Genomic DNA, 22,739 nt, shown 5'->3' with positions numbered 1-22,739 from the left:
AACGTATCCCGTTTACAATACGCCAAACAGCACTGAGACAAGCCTAAAACTTTCTGGCACAAAGTCATTTGGAGTAAGGAGGCCAAAATTAAGCGTTTTGGCCACAACATTAAAAGCTACATTTGGAGAGGAGTCAACAAGGCCTATGATGAAAGGTACACCATTCCTACTGTGAAACACGAAGGTGGATTGCTGATGTTTTGGGGATGTGTGAGCTACAAAGGCACAGGAAATTTGGTCAGAATTGATGGCAAGATGAATACAGTATGTTATCAGAAAATACTAGAGGAAAATTTGCATTCATCAGCCCAGAAGCTGCACATGGGACGTACTTGAACATTCCAACATGACAATGATCCTAAACAAAAGGCCAAGTCGACCTGTCATTGGCTACAGCAGAATAAAGCGAAGGCTCTGGAGTGGCCATCTCAGTCTCCTGACCTCAATATCATTGAGCCACTCTGGGGAGATCTCAAAACGTGCAGTTCGTGCAAGACAGCCCAAGAATTTACAGGAACTGGAGGCTTTTTGCCAGGAGGAATGGGCAGCTTTACCATCTGAGAAGATAAAGAGCCTCATCCACAAATACCACAAAAGACTTCAAGCTGTCATTGATGTTAAAGGGGGCAATACATGGTATTAAGACCTGGGGTATGTAAACTTTTGATCAGGGTCATTTGGGTAGTTTGTTGTCGTCATTAACCACTTAAGCCCCGGAAGATTTTACCCCCTTCCTGACCAGGGCCTATTTTGCGATTCGGCACTGCGTGATTTTAACGGACAATTGTGCGGTCGTGCGACGCTGTACCTAAACGAATTTGGCGTCCTTTTTTTCCCACAAACAGAGCTTTCTTTTGGTGGTATTTGATCACCTGTGCGATTTTTTGATCATGCGCTATAAACAAAAAAAGAGCGTCAATTTTGCAAAAATAACAATATTTTTCACATTTTTTATATGAAATTCCCATTTTTATATGAAATTCCCAAAAAAAAAAATGTAAATCAAAATTTTTTTAACATTTTAGGCCATTTTTTTTTTTTTTTTTTACCATATGTTTGGTAAAAAAAAAAAAAAAAAAAAAAAAAAAAAAAAAAAAAAAAAAAAATCGCAAAAAGCGTATTTTGATTGGTTTGCGCAAAAGTTATTGCGTTTACTAACAAAGGGAAAGATTTTTGTCATTTTTGTTGTTTTTTTTTTAACTCGTAATGGCGGCGATCTGCGATTTTTTTGGGGGGACTGCGACATTGCGGCGGACAGATCAGACCCTTGACTGACATTTTTGACACTTTTGGGGTTACCAGTAACATTACTACAGTAATCAGTGCTATACCTAATTACATATGCACTGTTACTGTAAAAATTACACTGTGAACAGTGATCAATGGTCTTACATAGTAGAACCGTTTGATCACCATTCTTACACAGGGAGAACTGACAGGCGGCTTTGTTTACACTAGCAGCCTGCCTTTCTCCCGCTGTCACGGACGATCGCGAGTGCCCGGCGGACATCGGGTCCGTAGGGCACATGCGCGGGGGGGGCCATGACCGAGCGGGAGCCCGCATCTGGCGGCGCGCGCTCGCTCCCAAAACCCTTACAGGCTAGCGACGAAGCCCTACGTCGCTCTGCCTGTGAGGGGCTGACTGCCGACGTAAATAGTCGTGCGGCAGTCGGCAAGTGGTTAAGATTTAAAAAGAGTAAACACAGTTGATTGATAATAAATGGCTTCAGCCAAACACTAACCATGAGTGAAAGAAAAGTTTTTGTGTGATCATTCATATTCTCGGAAAAATGGCCAAGAAATCAAAAACTTATGAGCACAACTGTAAAGAGGGAAGAGAGTTCTTTATTCCTCAGAGATAGTTGGGAACAATGCAGGTCCGGCGCTACGAAAAGGCAAGGTAGGCACCGGCCTAGAGCGCACATCAGTTAGGGGCGCCGCCTAGGGTTACCACCTGTACGGTAATTCCTCCGGAAACCTGGACACAGCAGCATACATCCAGTCCCAGCCAGTGTGGGAACTCATACCTCCAGCCACCCCCAGCACTGCTCCCCACCCCACTCCCGCAGGGCTACTTCTGGCTGCGGCTTTAGTGATGGTGAGCTCTCCCTCCCCCCCTCATCGATGATGGTGAGCTCTCCCTCCCCCTCAGCTGCACTGTGCGCTCTTTCCTACTAGCAGTCCTTCACCCCCTCTCTCCTGCCGCCGATGCCGCCAGACAGTGAATGCAGGCATTGGGCGCTACTAGGACCGCCGGTGTCCTTGCAACCAGTGGCGTAGCGTGGGTTGTCAGCGCTCGGGGCAAGGTAAGTAATTTGCGCCCCCTACACAAATCTACCAAACCACTACACAAACCACTACACTGACACCTACACTGACCTAGCTGACCACTACACAGACCTACCTTATTCCTACACTGACCTACCTGATTACTATACACTACACCTACACAGACCTACCTGACCACTACACAGACACCTACACTGACCTATCTTATTCCTACACTAACCTACCTTATTCTTGCACTAACCAACCTGATCACTACGCTGACCTACCTAATTTCTATACTGACACCTACACGGACCTACCTGACCACTACGCAGACCACTACACAGACCTACCTGACCACTACACAAACCTACTTGACCACTACACAAACCTACCTGACAATTACACTGACCACTACACAGATCTACCTGTTTCCGGCACTAACCTACCTGATCACTATACTGACACCTACACTGACCTGCCTCACCACTACACAGACCTACTTGACCACTACACAGACCTACCTGACCACTACACTGGACAACCTAATTACTATACTGACAATTACGCAAAATTAAATGAATGGGCTGCCTACATGCAGAACACAGATAGCAATGTTATAAAGCTAGCCTCATATGCTTCACATTTCAATCCTGTCATTACAATAGGGTTCACAGTCCCCCCTGCACATCACAACCCCCACCCAATCACATTACTGTCCTCAGCCCACCTTCATATCCACCCCCCTCCCCTCACATCCTTGTCATCACCCCCCCCCCCTTTACATTCCTATCCTTATGCCCCTTTATATCATGCCCCTCCTCCTTCACATTTCTGTCCTCAGCCCCCTCTGCATTCCTGTCCTTAGCCCCCTTTATATCACCTCCCTTCTGCCTTTACATTCCTGTCCTCAACCCCAGTATCCCATTTCATTCCTGTCCTCATCCCCAGTACCCCTTTACATCCCTGTCCCCCCTACCCCTTCTCTACCCTGTTACATTCCTGTCCCCCACTACCCCTTCACTACCCCTTTACATTCCTGTCCCCCACTACCCATTTACATTCCTGTCCTCATCCCCAGTACCCCTTCACATTTCTGTCCTCATCCCTAGTACCCTTTTACATTCCTGTCCCCCAGTACCCCTTTACATTCCTGTCCTCATCCCCAGTACCCCTTTACATTCCTGTCCTCATCCACTACCCCTTTACATTCCTGTCCTCATCCCCAGTACCCCTTTACATTCCTGTCCTCATCCCCAGTACCCCTTTACATTCCTGTCCTCATCCCCAGTACCCCTTTACATTCCTGTCCTCATCCCCAGTACCCCTTTACATTCCTGTCCTCATCCACTACCCCTTTACATTCCTGTCCTCATCCACTACCCCTTTACATTCCTGTCCTCATCCCCAGTACCCCTTTACATCCCTGTCCCCCCTACCCCTTCTCTACCCTGTTACATTCCTGTCCCCCACTACCCCTTCACTACCCCTTTACATTCCTGTCCCCCACTACCCATTTACATTCCTGTCCTCATCCCCAGTACCCCTTCACATTTCTGTCCTCATCCCCAGTACCCTTTTACATTCCTGTCCCCAGTACCCCTTTACATTCCTGTCCTCATCCCCAGTACCCATTTACATTCCTGTCCTCATCCCCAGTACCCCTTTACATTCCTGTCCCCCAGTACCCCTTTACATTCCTGTCCCCCACTACCCCTTTACATTCCTGTCCCCCACTACCCCTTTACATTCCTGTCCCCCACTAGCCCTTTACATTCCTGTCCCCCACTAGCCCTTTACATTCCTGTCCTCATCCCCACTACCCCTTTACATTCCTGCCCCCCACTACCCCTTTACATTCCTGTCCTCATCCCCAGTACCCCTTTACATTCCTGTCCCCCAGTACCCCTTTACATTCCTGTCCCCCACTAGCCCTTTACATTCCTGTCCCCCACTAGCCCTTTACATTCCTGTCCCCCACTAGCCCTTTACATTCCTGTCCTCATCCCCACTACCCCTTTACATTCCTGTCCCCCAGTACCCCTTTACATTCCTGTCCCTCACTACTCCTTTACATTCCTGTCCCCTAGTACCCCTTTACATTCCTGTCCCCCACTAGCCCTTTACATTCCTGTCCTCATCCCCACTACCCCTTTACATTCCTGTCCCCCACTACCCCTTTACATTCCTGTCCTCATCCCCAGTACCTCTTTACATTCCTGTCCCTCACTACCCCTTACATTCCTGTCCCTCACTACCCCTTTACATTCCTGTCCTCATCCCCAGTACCTCTTTACATTTCTGCCCCCCAGTACCCCTTTACATTCCTGTCCCCTAGTACCCCTTTACATTCCTGTCCCCCACTACCCCTTTACATTCCTGTCCCCCCAGTACCCTTTTACATTCCTGTCCTCAGCTTTACCCCATCTTCAGATTCCTGTCCTCTCCCCACCCCCGCCCCCCCACCCTTTTACATTCCTGTCCTCATCCCCAGTACCCCTTTACATTCCTGTCCTCATCCCCACTACCCCCTTACATTCCTGTCCCCCACAACCCCTTCACTACCCCTTTACATTCCTGTCCCCCACAATCCCTTTACCTTCCTGTCCCCCACAATCCCTTTACCTTCCTCTCCTCATCCACAGTACCACTTTACATTCCTGTTCTCATCCCCAGTACCCTTTTACATTCCTGTCCCCAGTACCCCTTTACATTCCTGTCCCCCAGTACCCCTTTACATTCCTGTCCCACAGTACCCCTTTACATTCCTGTCCCACAGTACCCCTTTACATTCCTGTCCCACAGTACCCCTACATTCCTGTCCTCAGCTTTACCCCATCTTCAGATTCCTGCGCTCAGCCCTCCGCCCCCCCCCCCCCATCTTCAGATTCCTGTCCTCAGTCCTCCCCCCTCCCCCATCTTCAGATTCCAGTTCTCACCCCCATCTTCAGATTCCTATCCTCAGCCCCCCCCCCCCATATTCACATTCCTATCCTCAACCCCCCCCCCCCCCCATCTTCAGATTCCTGTCCTCAGCCCCCCCCCCCCCCATCTTCAGATTCTTGTCCTCAGCCCCCCCCCCCATCTTCAGATTCCTGTCCTCAGCCCTCCCCCCCATCTTCAGCTCCCTGTCCTCAGCTACCCCTTCACAGCACCTTCAGCTTCCTCCACGATACTCACAGAGCAGACAGCAGCTGGACAGCTCCGCATGGATGGCAGCAAGCATGAAGCTGACATCAGAAGCAGGGCAGCTCTGGAAGAAGGGCGGAATCTGGACAACTTTTCCAGGTAACCAGCTTGTGATTGGTTGCTAGCAACCAATCACCTGCGGGTTAACTTGAAGTCTCGCCCTCCATCCGGAGCTGTACTGGCTCTGATATCAGCCTCCTGCCGCCCGCCGTTCTAGATGGCTGAGCAAATGGCTGAGGGGGCTCCTAAATGGCAGCGGCGGCCGCAGGATGCGCCCCCCCTCCAGATTTTGCACCCGGTGCGGCTGGCCCCCCCAGCACCCCCCACGCTACGCTACTGCTTGCAACCAGTGATGCTTTTGAAGGTGCAAGAAAGCATGGGATTTTACAGCCGCCCAACTCCGGCTTCACACACACACATCTTTGCAGCAGATCCAGGAGGGTAAGGGGGTTTCTGACTCTCTCTAATGGAGGCCTCTATGGGGGGAGGGGGCACTGATATCAGGGGACTTTAATCTAAGGAGGGGTGCTGATCAGTGGCGGTTGCTACGGGGGGGGGGGGGGGGTCATTCACACCATAGTCCCCACTGGTGCTTATATATGGTGACTCTGAATTAATGGGGGGTCGCTCTCTAATGGGGGGGGACGCTGACTGCTGATTTAATGGTTGCTGACTCCACCCCAACCATAAACATTGGTAGGGCAAAAGGGGTGGAGTCATGACCTGAGCCAGGGGGGGGGGCGACAAAATGAGGGCTCGCCTAGGGTGTCAAAAATCCTTGCACCAGCACTGGAACAATGCAAACTGATAAGAATGCAGAACAAGCAGAGTGCACAGTTAATTATAAGCTCACAAGATTTCTGGCAGGATTAACAGGTAATTATTGCACCCATTAACCACTTGCCTACTGGGCACTTAAACCCCCTTCCTGCCCGGGCCAATTTTCAGCTTTCAGTGCTGTCGCACTTTGAATGACAATTGCGTGGTCATGCAACACTTTACCCAAATCAAATTTTTATCATTTTTTTCAAACAAATAGAGCTTTCTTTTGGTGGTATTTAATCACTACTGGGGTTTTTTTTGCTAAAGCAAATTTGCAAACAGGTAATTTTTCTCCTTCATTGATGTGCGCTAATGAGGCGGCACTGATGGGCATTGATAAGGCGGCACTAAAGGGCACTGGTAGGTGTCGCTAATGGGCACTAATCGGCAGCACTCATGGGCACTGATGGGCACTAACAGGTGGCACTGATGGGCAATGATAGGCACTGGTAGGGGACACTTATGATGGGGCACTAAAAGATGGCACTGGTGAGCACTGATAGGTGACACTGGTAGGTGGCACTAGTGGGCAATGGCTGATGGCGCTGGTGGGCACCGGTAGGTGGCACTGGTGGGCATTGGTAGGTAGGACCAATGTCCCTCTGACAGCAGCCGGCAATCGTTGTTTTTTTTCTCCTCACACCGATAGTGTGAGAAGAAAATAACAGCTGATCGCCGGCTGCTGTTTACTTTACATGATCAGCTGTCATTGGCTGACAGCTGATCACGTGGTAAGGGGGCGGGATCGCCTCCGATCTGTGATCAGGCAAGTCTCATGGACTCGCCGATCACAGAGCGAGCCAGGTGCGCTCTGCAGGGAATGCGCAGGCCGCTTATTGCCGAGAGGACGTCAATGTACGCCCTCCCGGCAATTTTGGTCAGTGCTGTAGCCGTCATTCGTCTATAGCGCAGACGTCAAGTAGTTAAACAAATATAACAGGATTATACTTATAAAGACAAAAAGGAAGCAAATAGTAGAAGTTCATCATTGGGGTTTGCAATCCCTATAAGTGCAGATATTTCACAATTCTGGGTGGAGTGTGGTATACTATCTGAGAACATCCTGCATTTATGAACCACAATGAGTCAGAACATACTTTCTATGAAAAGGACTATTTTCAGCGATAACTTACCATCCTGTTAGTAAAATTTGCAAAGTCCTTCTGAAGAACTTGTTTGATGGCTTCCGGATCCGATATCAGAACCATTGGACGTCGACCCATGTAGTATCTATAATACACACAAAAAGATATGAAAGGAGTTTCTGCGTGATATTTCTATATATTCCCTGTATTTTCCTGCAAGTGATCTGGTCTGCTTCCACCATACAAACACATACTGATAGGCTACCTGCTTACTACAGCTAGTATAGGACTGTGGAGGGGTCATTAGAGTATAAGCTCCTCTGGTGCAGAGATTGATATGACTGGTTCATTGTTCTCCATACGGCACTGCTATATAAATGTATATTAATAATAATCAATCATGTGTAACTGTGGTGGCGCTATTAGAGTATAAATTTTTGTTTAATAAAAATCTTACAAACATATAACATAATAAAAACATATTTACATATATACAAAAAATAAATAAAAATGAATATATACATAAAAAAAGCAAAAACAAACAAGCTTACATCAGAAAATAACAGAAAAAAAATGTATTTTCCTAAAAAAAACAAACAGAACTATAAACAAAGAAACAATTTTATTATCAGTAAACTACTAAATTATGTAAAACACAACTCTACCACAACCTAAACACACCCCCAGGCTAAAAAACAATTACGCATTTAACCCATGCATGCAGCCTTTTTAAAAAAAATCGAATTCTGTAAAAATGTAGATGACGTGAAAGGACAGAAGAAAAGGCCACACACCCAGAGACTGACAGACAACAGCTACGGGGACCTGACATTCCTCCATGCCTTTGTCCAGGCTCCTCTGGCCGCCACCTGTCCTTCTCAAGACCCCAAATCTTCCCAGCCTCACACAGAATATTGTGCACCACCACCTCAACATGAAGGACTTTTTGCACATGGAAACCTGACCCCGTTGTTCCATGTGAAGTAACGGACTACTAAGCTAACTAGAGGCTAACTAGAGACAATGGCTCTAAATCAAAATCTCAGTGAGTTTGAAAGGCTCCGTATGCCCACTCCACATGACTCAAGCGGGAAAGCATTTTCAAGCATGGGACAACTTAAGCCCGGGAGCTCACCGTGTCGCACCCTCAGGCTTTTCACTGGCCCACCATTCTCCCAGCTCCACAGAAAAGGCATAAATCAGGACTGAAAAATACCAACCCACCCAGGCGAACCGGTTCCTCTGTTAGCATCAAAACCAAATCAATTACCAAAATTATGTTTCAAAATCATTAGAGAAAAGAAAACCACCGGGTTGATCAAACCTAGGCCACCCATCCGCCTGGGAAGGTAGATTACAGACCTAATAAAGAGTTTCAATTTGTTCCCCCATAACAGCTGGCGTGATATTAGAGTGTAAGCTTCTCTGGTAAAGAGACTCATGTGAATCGCTTAGTGTTCTCAGTGCAGCATTGCAGAATATGTTAGAGCTAAAATAAAGCCCAACCTTGAGAACTAGATAAAATCAAACCCCTGCATTCAAAGGGTTAAATGCTTGTTATGTCTAGGGGGTACAGGAAGAGGCTGTATCACTTACTGTATTCTTCATCTGCCTGAAGCTCTCCATTATCATGCACGATGCAGGACTATTAGCCCTGCATTATACATAGAGGAAACAGGAGAGCAACTGTGGCCAGGAGCACCTCAGAGGGAAGGCTTAAGAGCACCAGTCGCTTAGCTGAAGGGACCCTGCTAGAGCGAGGTATAAGGTAAGTACTACTCCTTTCTTATGCACCCTTGGGCGTAACAAACATCTAACGCTTGCAGCACAGGGGGCCCCACTGCAAGGGTATTTTTGTTGTGCCCAGCATTGGCATTGAATATATAATAAAAGTATGGGACTGTGGTGGGACATTAGAGTGTAAGGCCTGATTCACACCTATGCAGGTTGCAGTTTGAATATTCCAGATGCATTTTGTGTTTTTCAATACACTTTTTGATCCATTGAAGTCTATGAATCCAAAAACCAGAAAAAAGTCCCAGGCCCTTTCTATAAAACGCACAGATGTGAACATGATCCATAGGAAACCATGTTAAATGGACTATAGCGTGTTTCTTCAAAACTGAAAATGGACTAAAAAAATGCATAGGTGTGCACCAGGCCTTAGATCTGCTGATGCAGAGAGTGAATGTTTCAGTGTTCCCTGAAGAAAGGCAGAAGGCATTTCAATATTGCACTTCCTGAGCTCCACTCAAAACTTTGACAGCTGCAAAAGGGGCTTTGATCAAAAGGGTTTAATCATTTTGATCGGAGAGCAAAAATAGATAAAAAATAGATAAAAATAGATATAAAAAGATTTACCATTCAATCCAATCAATCCTTACCCTGTAATTGGTCCGTATGTTTTTATGATCTTGTTGGCTCCTTCCCAGAATCCCTGCACAATGATAGGATTAAAGACACAATATTTAATTCAACACATACTAAAGTAATACTAAAAGCTTTCCTCTCCCTGGTTCTGTTGTATAACGAGAACAGATTTGTGTCACCTTCCTGAACAATTAAATAAGTTTGTGTCAAAGGATAGAAAAACATTGCTGAAAAGCAGAGGAGGAAGTTAGGAAGAAAATACAATGTATGCACAAAGAAAGAACTAAAATTCTATAATGCCAGTCATTCCAACTTTCCAGTTTGCATGTACTCGTTTCAGTTTAACCACTTCTGGACCGGAAAGATTTGCCCCCTTAAGGACCAGGCCATTTTTCCCGATTCAGCACTGTGTTACTTTAACTGATAACTGCGCGGTCGTGCGATGCTGTACCCAAATAAAATTGACATCCTTTTTTTCCCCCCACAAACCGGGCTTTCTTTTGGTTGCATTTGATCACCTCTGTGGTTTTTTGATTATGCGCTATAAACAAAAAAAGAGTGACAATTTTGAAAAAAAAGCGCAGTATTTTTCACTTTCTGCTAATTAACACTCCCAATAAAAAAAAATTAAAAATCAAATTTTTTCATCATTTTTGGCCAACTTGTATTTTGCCACATATTTTTTGGTTAAAAAAAAAAACCCAATAAGTATATTTTGATTGGTTTGCGCAAAACTAGGGGAAAGATTTATGTCATTTTTATTCATTTTATTTTTTTTTTACAAGTAATGGCGGCGATCTGCGATTTTTAGCGGGACTGCGACATTGCAGCGGACAGATCGGACCCCTAACTGACATTTTTGACACTTTTGGGGGGGACCAGTGACATTGCTACAGTAATCAGTGTTAAAAATATGCACTGTTACTGTAATAATGACACTGGCAGGGAAGGGGTTAACACCAGGGGGCGATCAAAGGGTTAATTGTGTACTTAGGGAGTGATTCTAACTGTGTAGGGGCCAGACTTGGTGGACGGAAACAGGGCTCCTGTGTTCTGAGATAAGAGGAACACAGGAGCCCCGTTTCAAATCAGTGACAGATGAGCGGTGTGCCATGTTTACAACCGCACACTGCCTTCTGTCAGTCCCTGCAGCGATCGCCAGGTTCCCGTTGCTTAGCTGCAGGGCCTGAGAGCGGGCACGCGATTGCGCCGCCGGCAGATCGCACGCACGCTCGAGACCCTACACCTACGTCAGTTTGCGCAGGAGAGCCAGCCTGCTGCAGTATATCTGCGGCGGCTGGTCTTTATGCGGTTAAACTGCACGCCATTGCTCTGGACTCGCTTCCTGACAGTGACAACAGTAAATTATATGTGTTGGACGGACCATTTATAGTCTCCACCACGAGTGCATGTGACAAGGTGACAACACAAGGGCACGATTGGAAGACAGGAATAGTGGGTTGTCAACCCACAACAGGAAAAGCTTGAATAAGGATCTTCATGGCAGGACCATATATTAGGGATTATTTTGAAAGCTGCAGATTTATTAAAATTGAAAATTACATTAAAGCTGTACTTTAATATGTTTTGCTTTCCATGGTTTTCGGGAGGAATTATGCAAATATCAAAATGCTTTGGTGGGTATCAGTCTATAGTGGGTGTTCCTAGGCAGACTGAATTTGCATGCAAACCACCCTGGGTAAAATTCACATATGATCCTGAGCCTCCATGATTAAATAACTTAGATCCAATGAATGAAAGAGGCAGGGCAGAATCAGCCATGCTTAGGTGGGAACTGCTAGATGACGCTGGATGTCCTCCAGCCCTGGAAATGAGACCAGCTCTATCTGACTAACTGCAGCTTCTAAGAGAAGCTTACAGTGTGCAGCAAAGTCAGGGCAGGCACTTTAGGGAACAGGAGAATTCAGGAAGAAGAGCCTTGGGTTTAGATATTTTTTAAAGCTAATTATAAATGGGCTATCATTGGCTACAGCATAGTGACGATAATACTCAATGAGTTAGGGTGAATAGGAACACCTGACCTTTTGAAACAGCAGAACATTCCCAATAAATGGGATTGGCTTCGGATGTCTTATCCCCATCTTCTCCAACTGAGAGAATGCGGACACAGAATACCTGAAAAAAGAGAACCAGTCATCAAAGCAAATGTCTTACCAACCTGAGCAACTCAAACCAAGACTCACTGAGCAGTACATAAGCTGAGATGTTGCAGGGTGTACAGGTGATCAGAAGATCAAGACATTGACAGTTACATTTGTAGGCAAACCTCAAACTTTCCTACAGAGCTTAGCAGCACACATCCCAGAGACAATACACATGGCTGTGGTCCTTGGAAGTTCCCCGGACGCATGGACGATATGCAGAGTTTAGGTCATGATGAGGACAATGGAGCAGTAAAATGACAAATTGCTTTATCTGGAAAGTAGAAGAGATAAAATGCCTTCCTTCACAGCAGCCTGGTTGGGAACACAACCCGCTTTGTTCTCCTGTTCTACATAGAAATGGAGGGTTTTGGTTCGTGCTTCTCTTACCTTATCAGAATCAACAAAGCAAAGTTAGTTGGGGGCCTAGTCAAGGTGCTACCCCCGCTGTGTCCTTCCTGCCTGCCTCAGAGAAGAGGCAGAGAGTGACTTCTAGGGAAGCGTCTCATGTCCCCCAGTGGTGGAAACTGTTAAAAGAGAAGTATGGGAATTGTTTTTATTTTCAAATCAAACTTACCCAAGTCTGATGCTGCATCTGTCCCCCAGAGCCTCTAAGGCTGAGAACCGAGCGATCAAACACTGCTGGTCACTCGGTTCTCAGGACTCCGTGAGCAGAGAGCTGGTGTCAGTCTAGCTCTCTGCTCTGCCCCCTCTCTCCGGGCTCACTGGAGTGCTGGGCTGTGGAGGGGGTGGGAGCGGCCAGCTCAGGCTCTCAGCGGCTTGGTTAGAGGCTGAGCCAGGTTGCCAGTCCAAGCATGTGGGCGGATCCTGACCATATTGTCCTGATCTTGCCCGAGCCTGGACTAGCTTTGTGATGTCAGCTGACAGCTGGCTTCAGCCCTTTGTCTGCTGAAAACAGGTCACCGGAGTGTAGAACGATCTGCACTCCTATGATGCATAGGAGAGGTGCAGCCAAACAAACTTTGGCTGTACGTCTCCTTTAAAAAGGTATTGTACACTTTAAATTGTTTTTGTTTTTGTTTTACCTAGTTATTAACATTGTTATATTCCCTGTGCTATTTGCTTTTAGTGTCATGGCTGATCAATTCCCCTATGTCCATGTATTGCTATGGCTAGCTTGTCCCTATTCGTCAAGGGGACAACTTCCTGTTCCAGACACACAGCATTCAATGTGTGCATCACAAATGTGGGAATGCTAATGCAATAATAATAAAATAAAAAAAAAACCCTCTTTGCACTCCTCCTACTTTTTTTTCTTTCTGATAACATATATACTCTGTGCTGCCAGTACGCTATTGACATTTAACATGCAGATGTGTTCCCCATAGCTTATATCATTCTCATGATTACTCTAACGTTACACATTTTTACGTCATTATCTGTTTATACATTACTATGTTCTGCACAACCATATGGTGCTCGTCCCCCTCTGTATACTCTTGGATGTACAATGTATCTTGATCATATATGCAACTACTGTGCCTCGCATTGGAATGTCTCTGTTGAATGGAAACTCTGTTTGTTTCAAGCTGTCAGCGTCTGTCAATAACTGGAATACTAGTTGAGCATGGAAGTATAACTCACTAGACAGCAGACATAGATATCACCCACTGAATGGCTGTCACCCTGGCTTGCCTTTTATCCTCGAGATTCCCAGTAGCCTCTTGTTCTGAATGACCCTTAAAATTTTAGCCTGTGTGGTCATTATGTTCCCAGGTTCCAGTCCCATCCCCTGAAGAAGGTGAGTCTGGCACAACACATAATAAGGTGACAAAAAGGCTTCAGTCTCATCTTTAACCTCTTCAGCTGCTGAAGGTTTACCCCCCTTCATTAACAGGCCATTTTCTGCGATGCGGCACTGCATTACTTTAACTGACAATTGCATGTAAAAAAATTGATGTCTTCCCCCCCCCCCCCCCCCCCCCACAAATAGAGCTTTCTTTTGGTGGTATTTGATCACCTCTGGGGTTTTTATTTTTTGCGCTATAAACAAAATAAGACCGTCAATTAAAAGAAAAAAAAAAAAAAAGGAGAGGAGAGAGAGAGAGAGAGAGAGATGACTGTCTCCCCAGATTCTGTGGTGTCAGAATAACCTGTCAGAAGTGACTAATGCAGACAGCAGAGGGAAACTCACACTCAAAGCTTTGGATTGAGGCTAATATACACTACAGAGGGGTTTTCTCTGTTCATTTTTCATTTCAGAGGTTTAAAACCACTTTAAGTACTATGAGAAACCTATTTATTTTCTCACTAATGGATGCAGTGCATCATCCTGCAGAGCATCAAAAGGACTAGTTCACCTAAAAAAAATAATAAAGTAATTAATAAATTCCCCCTTTTTTTTTTTGCAGGTACAAAAATGTGCATTTATAATTTTTGTTGCAGGAGCCTGTAAAGCATTACACCAGCGATCAGCAGATTGCTTTTGCAATGCAGGATTCCTGCAGATCTGTCATTGTATCGGCTTGCTTGCACCTCGTGCGAGTAAGCCGATACATTCTGACAGAAAGATATATTGAACTTGCATATCACGCACAGCCCTGTGGTAGTTCATTAAAAACTACAAGTTGACAGTCACAAAGTTGTAGTTTTCCATCCACAGGGGACTGTAAATCAGTGACGAGGCCGAATGGGCGGAGCCCCACACGACTGCGTCTTTTTTAAATTCCTTCAGCAGACACGAGAAAAAGTTTTTGGGCCTGTTGTCTGGCACTGCCCTTTAAAATCAAAAGTCCACCCAAAATGTATACACTAGATTACCAAAAGTTTTGGTATGCCTGCCTTTACACGCACATGAACTTTAATTGCATTCCAGTCTTCGTCCGTAGGGTTCGATATTGAGTTGGCCCACCCATTGCAGCTATAACCGCTTCAAATCTTCTGGGAAGGCTGTCCACAAGGTTTAGGAGTTTGTCTATGCGAATGTTTGACCATTCTTCCAGAAGCGCATTTATGGAGGTCAATGGTGTCCTATCAGGATGAGCACAGCACTCTGTGCAGGCCAGTCAAGGACCTCCACCCCCAACTCGCTCATCCATGTTTTTATGGACCTTGCTTTGTGCACTGGTCCACATTATTTGGTGGAGGAGGGATTATGGTGCAGGGGATGTTTTTCAGGGGTTGGGCTTGGCCCCTTAATTCCAGCGAAGGGAACTCTTAAGGCGTCAGCATACCAAGAAATTTTGGACAATTTCGTGCTCCCAACTTTGTAGGAATAGTTTGGGGATGGCCCCCTTCCTGTTCCAACATGACTTCACACCAGTGCACAAAGCAAGGTCCATAAAGACATGGATGGGTGAGTTTGGGGTAGAGAAGCTTAACTGGCCTGCACAGTCCTGAGTCCTGACCTCAACCCAATAGAGCACCTTTGGGATGAATTAGCAGACAACCCAAGTCTCCTGCATGCAGCTCCCTGACACCCGCAAGAGCCACGCGATATCCCCGCTGTCGCTAAGTAGTGATCGAACGATATCCGTTTTTCGTTGCCGATACCAATATTTTGGCCATCGCATATCGGTATCGGCCGATATTGGCCGATATTTTTGCACATTTAAAATTTTGCAAAATAAAAACACAAATTTAGACACAATCGGTTACTGAACATGTAAAACTTTATTAACAATTTTAACATTAAGGGCTCGTTCTTCACACCTTAACTGCATGAGAACTGATAGGAAAACTTAAATTGCAGGGACATTTATTTTCACAGCATTCTGATTGTGCATTAATGCATAATAAACTGCAGCAGTAGTGCAATCACTCACTGCAATAATTTGAATTCACTACTGCAGTGCAGTCAGTGCAAAACTGCTAAAAAAAAAAAGCTAGACAACAGCTACACAGTGGATTGAATTGGAGTCAGTGGACTACCTCTGCAGTATGGCACTCACTGCAACTACTGCAGTCACTGCAAAACTGCTAGAAAAAAAGATAGGCAACACAACAGCTACACAGTGGATTGGACTAGAGTCAGTGGACTACCACTGCAGAAGGGCACTCACTCACTGCAATAATTTTAAATCACTACTGTAGTAGTGATTTAAAATTATTGCAGCAGTGAGTGACGCACTACTGCAGTAGTAGTCCACTGACTCCAATCCACTGTCTAGCTTTTTTTCTAGCAGTTTTGCACTGACCGCAGCGCAGTCAGTGCAAAACAGGGTGCCAGCCAGCCAGCACCCTGTGGTGGTTGGCTGGCTGGCACCCTGTGGTGGGTGGCTGGCTGGCACCCTGTGGTGGGTGGCTGGCTGGCAGGTACAGGCCCAGGGCCGGTGTGTGGCTGGCAGGTACAGTCAGGCAGGGCCTGTGGCTGGCTGGCAGGTTAGCCCCTTGGGTGTGTGGGACTGGGTGGCTGGCTGGCACCGGGCAGCTGTGGGGGCCGCGGCAGCTGTCTTACACATGCACTGTGTCTGTGATTGGTCTTTGATAAAACTAGATCACTCACTGTCCCAACTGTGTGCACAGCATGCAGAGCAGACTTCAGTGTGGCCACGGCGGGTAAAACACACTGTAACGAGGCAGAGGAAGGCGGCCGCAGAAGCTACCCAGTGTCACGGCAATATCGGTAAATCCAAAGACCGATTCTGATTTATCGGGGAAAGTGCACATTGCCCCTCGATATATCGGTGTTGCTGATAATCGGTCAATCTCTACCGTTGAGTCTGTCAGCTGAGCTGTCAGAATGGAGCTGATGTTTCCTGTATAGTTCTGGCTCCGTCCTGACAGTCTGAGTGAGTCACAGGCGGAGTGATATCAAATGCACTCTGCCTGTGAGAAGACTGACCAATATAGGAAGCATCGCCTCTATCTTCCTCCAGACTCTTCTGAGTCCTCACACTCACTCCGCTGAACTTGATGTCATCATGTGTCTCTAGCCAGCATTTCCCACCAGCAATACCCACAGCAGTACCAGCCAGTAGTACCAGCCTGAGCCAACAGTACCCACCGCAGTAGCAGCCTGAGCCAGTAGCACCCACAGTAGTACCGGCCTGAACCAGCTTTACCCACAGCAGTACCAGCCAGCAATACCTACAGGGGTACCGGCCTAAGCCAGCAATACACACAGAAGTACCAGCCAGCAGTACCAGCCTGAGCCAGCAGTACCAGCCTGCAGTACCTACAGCAGTACCAGCCTGAGCTAGCAGTAGCCACAGCAGTACCAGGCAGCAGTACCCACACCAGTACTGACCTAAGCCAGCAGTACCAGCCTGATTAGTACACACAGCAGTATTAGCCTGAACTAGCAATATCCACAGCAGTACCAGCCTGAGCCAGCAGTACCCCACAGCAGTACCAGCCAGCAGTACCCACAGTAGCACCAGCCAGCAGTACCTACAGCAATACCAGGCAGCAGTACCAGCCTGAGCCAGCAGTACCAGCCTGCAGTACCTACAGCAGTACCAGCCTGAGCTAGCAGTAGCCACAGCAGTACCAGGCAGCAGTACCCACACCAGTACTGGCCTAATCCAGCAGTACCAGCCTGATTAGTACCCACAGCAGTATTAGCCTGAACTAGCAATATCCACAGCAGTACCAGCCTGAGCCAGCAGTACCCCACAGCAGTACCAGCCAGCAGTACCCACAGTAGCACCAGCCAGCAGTACCTACAGCAATACCAGGCAGCAGTACCAGCCTGAGCCAGCAGTACCTACGTCAGTGCCAGCCAGCAGTACCAGCCTGAGCCAGCAGTAACCACCAGCAGTACCAGCCTGCAGTAAAGCATAATTGTAAGTATCCCAGCATGTGCAGTGTTTCTGACTCCTACCACCATGGCCACTTTAAATCACTGAAGTGGTCATGGTGGTTAGAGTGTTGCTTTATTATCTTTTAGAAGAAATAAACCTCTGTATACTAATTCCATTTAATTTGATCTTCCTCTAGTTGTGTTAAATTGGTGGGGGAGTGGTGGCGCGGAGTGCCAACTCCTTAAAAGGAGGTTGCCACCTCCCTGAAATGAGTTTTTGCAGGTTGGGATTAGAGCAGAGACTGCGAGCCAGGCCTTCACTCCAACATCAGTGCCTGACCTCACACATGTGCTTCTGGAAGAATGGTCAAACATTCCCATAGACACACTCCTAAACCTTCTGGGACAGCCTTCCCAGAAGAACTGAAGCTGTTATAGCTGCAAAGAATGGGACAACTCAATACTGAACCCTAAGGACTAAGACTGGGATGCCATTAAAGTTCATGTGCGTGTAAAGGCAGGCGTCCCAATACTTTTGGTAATATCATGTATTTTAGTTAAAAATGCAGCTATATTTCCCCAACACATCTGCTTCTTCTGCATTTCCCCTATAGTGTCTCACTCCCCCTGCTGCATTCACAAAAATTTTGAACTAATTAAAGCTCCAACAGGGGAACAGAAGGGGGCCAATGGCTGCAGCAGGTGGGAGGAGTTGGGAACTAAGAGGCAGAAAATTCAGTCCCTGATAAGGAGGCAGGCTGTTTCACACTTTTCTTTGAAGAACACTTACCAGTACAGCAGTCCCATGAAACCCAGGACCAGTGCCAATGTCACTGCACAGCTGTCCATCCCGTATGACCATTCACCCGTCATGTCTCTTTGGTCCCAGCAGTGGCGTCCACCCGACTCCTACAACAGATAAAGATAGAAGGTCAGAGTGGCTGGGAAGTCTCCACAGTGACACAGGATGAGACAGCCACCCTCTATAAATATTTATACTCTTCCGCCCGTCACTCTTGGATGCCGGACTGCAAGAACATGATGAGTAAACATTGCATATAATCAAACGAGACCCTTGTTATCATAAGAGACACAACTTCCAGTCCAGGGCCACTTCCTCTTCTATAGAGTACCAAAAAGTGATAAACACTACAAATGTGGCAACGTAGATCATTCCGCACCAAGAGTCACCTGCCCCCATATACTGGAAGAGCTCTGCACAGATGTAAAGAAACTTAAAGTACACTTAAAGTGGATTTGCCAGTAACTACTAAATGACAAAAGCTTGACACTATATCCTGAAATAGTATTATTTTTTTGTATTTTAACAATTGACTGGTCCTCTTTAACTGCAAAGTTCTTAATGTAAATCCTTTGGCAGGTAAAATATGAAATGTGTACAGTGGGGAATCGAAAGTTTGGGCACCCCAGGTAAAAATTTGTATTAATGTGCATAAAGAAGCCAAGGAAAGATGGAAAAATCTCCAAAAGGCATCAAATTACAGATTAGACATTCTTATAATATGTCAACAAAAGTTTGATTTTATTTCCATCATTGACACTTTCAAAATAACAGAAAACAAAAATATGGCGTCTGCAAAAGTTTGGGCACCCTGCAGAATTTATAGCATGCACTGCCCCCTTTGCAAGGCTGAGACCTGCCAGTGTCATGGATTGTTCTCAATCATCATCTGGAAAGACCAGGTGATGTCAATCTCAAAGGTTTTAAATGCCCAGACTTATCTGACCTTGCCCCAACAATCAGCACCATGGGATCTTCTAAGCAGTTGTCTAGAAAACTGAAACTGAAAATAGTTGACGCTCACAAAGCTGGAGAAGGCTATAAGAAGATAGCAAAGTGTTTTCAGATGTCAATATCCTCTGTTCGGAATGTAATTAAGAAATGGCAGTCATCAGGACAAGTGGAAGTTAAAGCAAGATCTGGAAGACCAAGAAAAATATCAGACAGAACAGCTCGCAGGATTGGGAGAAAAACAATTCAAAACCCACGTTTGACTGCACGATCCCTCCAGAGATCGGCAGACACTGGAGTTGTGGTACACTATTCCACTATAAAGAGATACTTGTACAAATATGGTCTTCATGGAAGAGTCATCAGAAGAAAACCTCTTCTACGTCCTCACCACAAAAATCAGCGTTTGAACTTTGCAAATGAACATATAGACAAGCCTGATGCATTTTGGAAACAAGTTCTGTGGGCCGATGAGGTTAAAATTGAACTCCGGAATGAGCAAAGGTACGTTTGGAGAAGAAGGGGCACAGAATTTAATGAAAAGAACCTCTGTCCAACTGTTAAGCATGGGGGTGGATCAATCATGCTTTGGGGTTGTATTGCAGCCAGTGGCACAGGGAACATCTCACGAGTAGAAGGAAAAATGGATTAAATTAAATCTCAGCAAATTTTGGATGGTAACTTGATGCCACCTGTGAAAAAGCTGAAGTTAAAGAGAGGATGGCTTCTACAAATGGATAATGATCCTAAACACACCTCGAAATCCACGGGGGATTACATCAAGAGGCGTAAACTGAAGGTTTTGCCATGGCCTTCACAATCTCCTGACCTTAACATAATTGAAAATCTATGGATAGACCTTAAAAGAGCAGTGCGTGACAGACAGCCCAGAAATCTCAAAGAACTGGAAGACTTTTGTAAGGAAGAATGGGCAAAGATACCTCAAACAAGAATTGAAAGACTCTTGGCTGGCTACAAAAAGCATTTACAAGCTGTGATACTTGCCAAAGGGGGCAGTACGAGATATTAAATCTGCAGGGTGCCCAAACTTTTGCAGACGCCATTTTTCTTGTTTTCTGTTATTTTGAAAGTGTAAATGATGGAAATAAAATCTAACTTTTGTTGACATATTATAAGAATGTCTAATCTGTAATTTGATGCCTTTTGGAGATTTTTCCATCTTTCCTTGGCTTCTTTATGCATATTAATACAAATTTTTACCTGGGGTGCCCAAACATTCGATCCCCACTGTATAGCTCAGCTGTGCATTTAGCTTTTTGCCTGGAGTTTCACTGAAGTAGACCTCTCAGTAACTGACAAGTCGGCATGAATAAATCACCTTTTATCATAAAGAAGCCATCCCTTAGCTTCAGTCAGTCTTTGATGAGATAATCTGCTCAGTCTGCTGCAGGCAGGAAGAGGCTTTTCCTAAGTCTCCTTTCCCCCAGTGATCAGGCTGCCATGCTATAAACTTGTAGCAAGTTACAAGGTGATAGGCTGCAGCAGGGGCTGATCCATGTCAGACATTTGTGAACACAGCCAAAAACTGCACAAGCACCAGGATTTACATGATTGTGTAATCTCTGAGCTGTTTTCAAAGTACAGAAACACGATTGGGACCCTGGATGATGCCTGGACAAAGATGGTGTCCTGCTAAAGAGAAAAGCAGATAAAAGCATTGTCAAGGGGGAGCACTGTTATCTGTGTGAGGTATTAAGTACCTGATCGCATTAAGCCAAGGCATTACATTCTGAACATAAAAAATAAATCTGATGCCAGGTCAACTTTCATTTTTAAAAAAAAAAAAAAAAAAACCACGACCACATTTTGTCATATTCGTTTAGTCCAGTGGTCTCCAAACTGCGGCCCTTTGCTTGCCTCAATCTGGACCTCGAGCACTATTCCTCCCACTGACACCCACAAGGTGGCACTATTCTTCCCACTAAAACCAACAAGAGGACACCAGTCCTTCCACTGACACCAACAGTGTCAAGGCAGATCGCCATTACCACATGTTATGCTGTATGAGAGAACCTTTTTCTACAAGCTAGTCTGCAATAGCTCCAACCTACTGGAGATATACCTACTTAGATATAACAACATACCACCTATTTGACCTAGGCTCACACGCGTTATTTGGATTGAATCTGTGATATCCATTTGGCTCTTGCATCTCAACTTTGGATTTTTACACCTGCTAACCTTTACAGATGGCAGTGGGCATTGGAGGATTGAATTGTGATCCCCACGCACCTGGCAGACTAGTTGTTATCAGTGTTCCATACATCCACCATACAGTACCATTTAAGGATCCAAGGCCCTGATGAAGTGGGGCAGCCCGCGAAACGAATTGGCCCACATACTGGATCCAAAGGCCAAGACAGAGATCTACAGTATATGGCTACCGTCTGTGTGAATACCTTTTTAATATGTTTTTTTAACCTTTATTATATTGAATACAATTGTAATGTTTTATACATCTTATGAGTTGGTGACTAATATACCCTAGAATGTACATCTAAAGTCCCACTTATTTCCAGGGGTCTGTACATATGTTTATTGGGGACGGTACCGTCTAGGGGTAGATTCAATTGCACACTTGTTCCCCACACACCACAATTCGACATTAACAGTTGGTAACCATAACAATAGGGCATTTTTCCTTCCACTGACACGAATGATGGGATACTTTTCCTCCCACTGACACGAGCAATAGGGCATAATTCCTCCCTCTGATATAAAAAATTAGGCACTATTCCTCCCACTAATACCAATGATGGGGCACTATTCTTTCTTCTACTGACTATAGGCACTATGTAATTTTTTTTACTCCCACTGACGCTGAGGCATTTTCTACTTCCACTTGCCACTTTGGCCCCTCTAAAGTCTGAAGGACAGTAAACCTGCCCTTTGTTTAGAGAGTTTGGAGACCCCTGGTTTAGTGTATGGGATAGATTGAATATGACACAATAGATTTAAATCCCCTCAACAATTCTACATGCGCTCCAGGTCTGGTGGACCAATAGGCAGTGGCGGCCCGTGCATAGGGGGCGCCAGGGCGCCGCCCCCCTGCCCCTAAAAAAATAAAAAAAAAAAATAAAAAAAAAATTAAAAGAACAAATAAAGTTGTGAAAAAAAAAAAATTGGGTTCGCAGGCCTATGCGGTGGCACTGTTGGCTATGGGGGGGTGGGGTTTACGTCCCAGAAGAGGCGCCGATTGGCTGCCTTCTGGGGGCGTAACCTGGGCGCAAGTCATTGCGCTTGGACACCCCCACTTTCCTGATATCCTGGCTGTGATTGGTCCAGGCTCCAGCCTGGACCAATCATCATCCAGGACATCCGATTGCGATGCCGCTGACGTCGCAATGGGGGCGGTGCCGGTGCGT

The 22,739-nt window shown here is 45.8% G+C and overlaps 1 protein-coding gene across 4 annotated transcripts in view; it reads right to left on the bottom strand.

Annotated features, from left to right (window-relative positions):
* Positions 1-22,739, bottom strand: part of TBXAS1 (thromboxane A synthase 1) — a 166,699-nt gene that overhangs the window by 37,866 nt on the left and 106,094 nt on the right. For all 4 annotated transcript variants that reach the window (XM_082256148.1, XM_082256146.1, XM_082256149.1 and 1 more), the window contains exons 2-5: positions 18,391-18,509; positions 11,777-11,870; positions 9,749-9,801; positions 7,413-7,509 (exon numbers count right to left, since the gene is read on the bottom strand). In XM_082256148.1, coding sequence (XP_082112274.1) covers positions 7,413-7,509; positions 9,749-9,801; positions 11,777-11,870; positions 18,391-18,473 — 327 coding nt within the window. In that variant the 5' untranslated portion in view covers positions 18,474-18,509. The remainder of the gene's footprint in view (positions 1-7,412; positions 7,510-9,748; positions 9,802-11,776; positions 11,871-18,390; positions 18,510-22,739) is intronic.

Source organism: Pelophylax lessonae (genome assembly GCF_965119305.1).
Source record: "Pelophylax lessonae genome assembly, chromosome: 4".
In the NCBI taxonomy this organism is placed as follows: Eukaryota; Metazoa; Chordata; class Amphibia; order Anura; family Ranidae; genus Pelophylax; species Pelophylax lessonae.
Note: the sequence above shows the minus strand (reverse complement) of the source record. Positions and strands in the feature narration are given on the sequence as shown.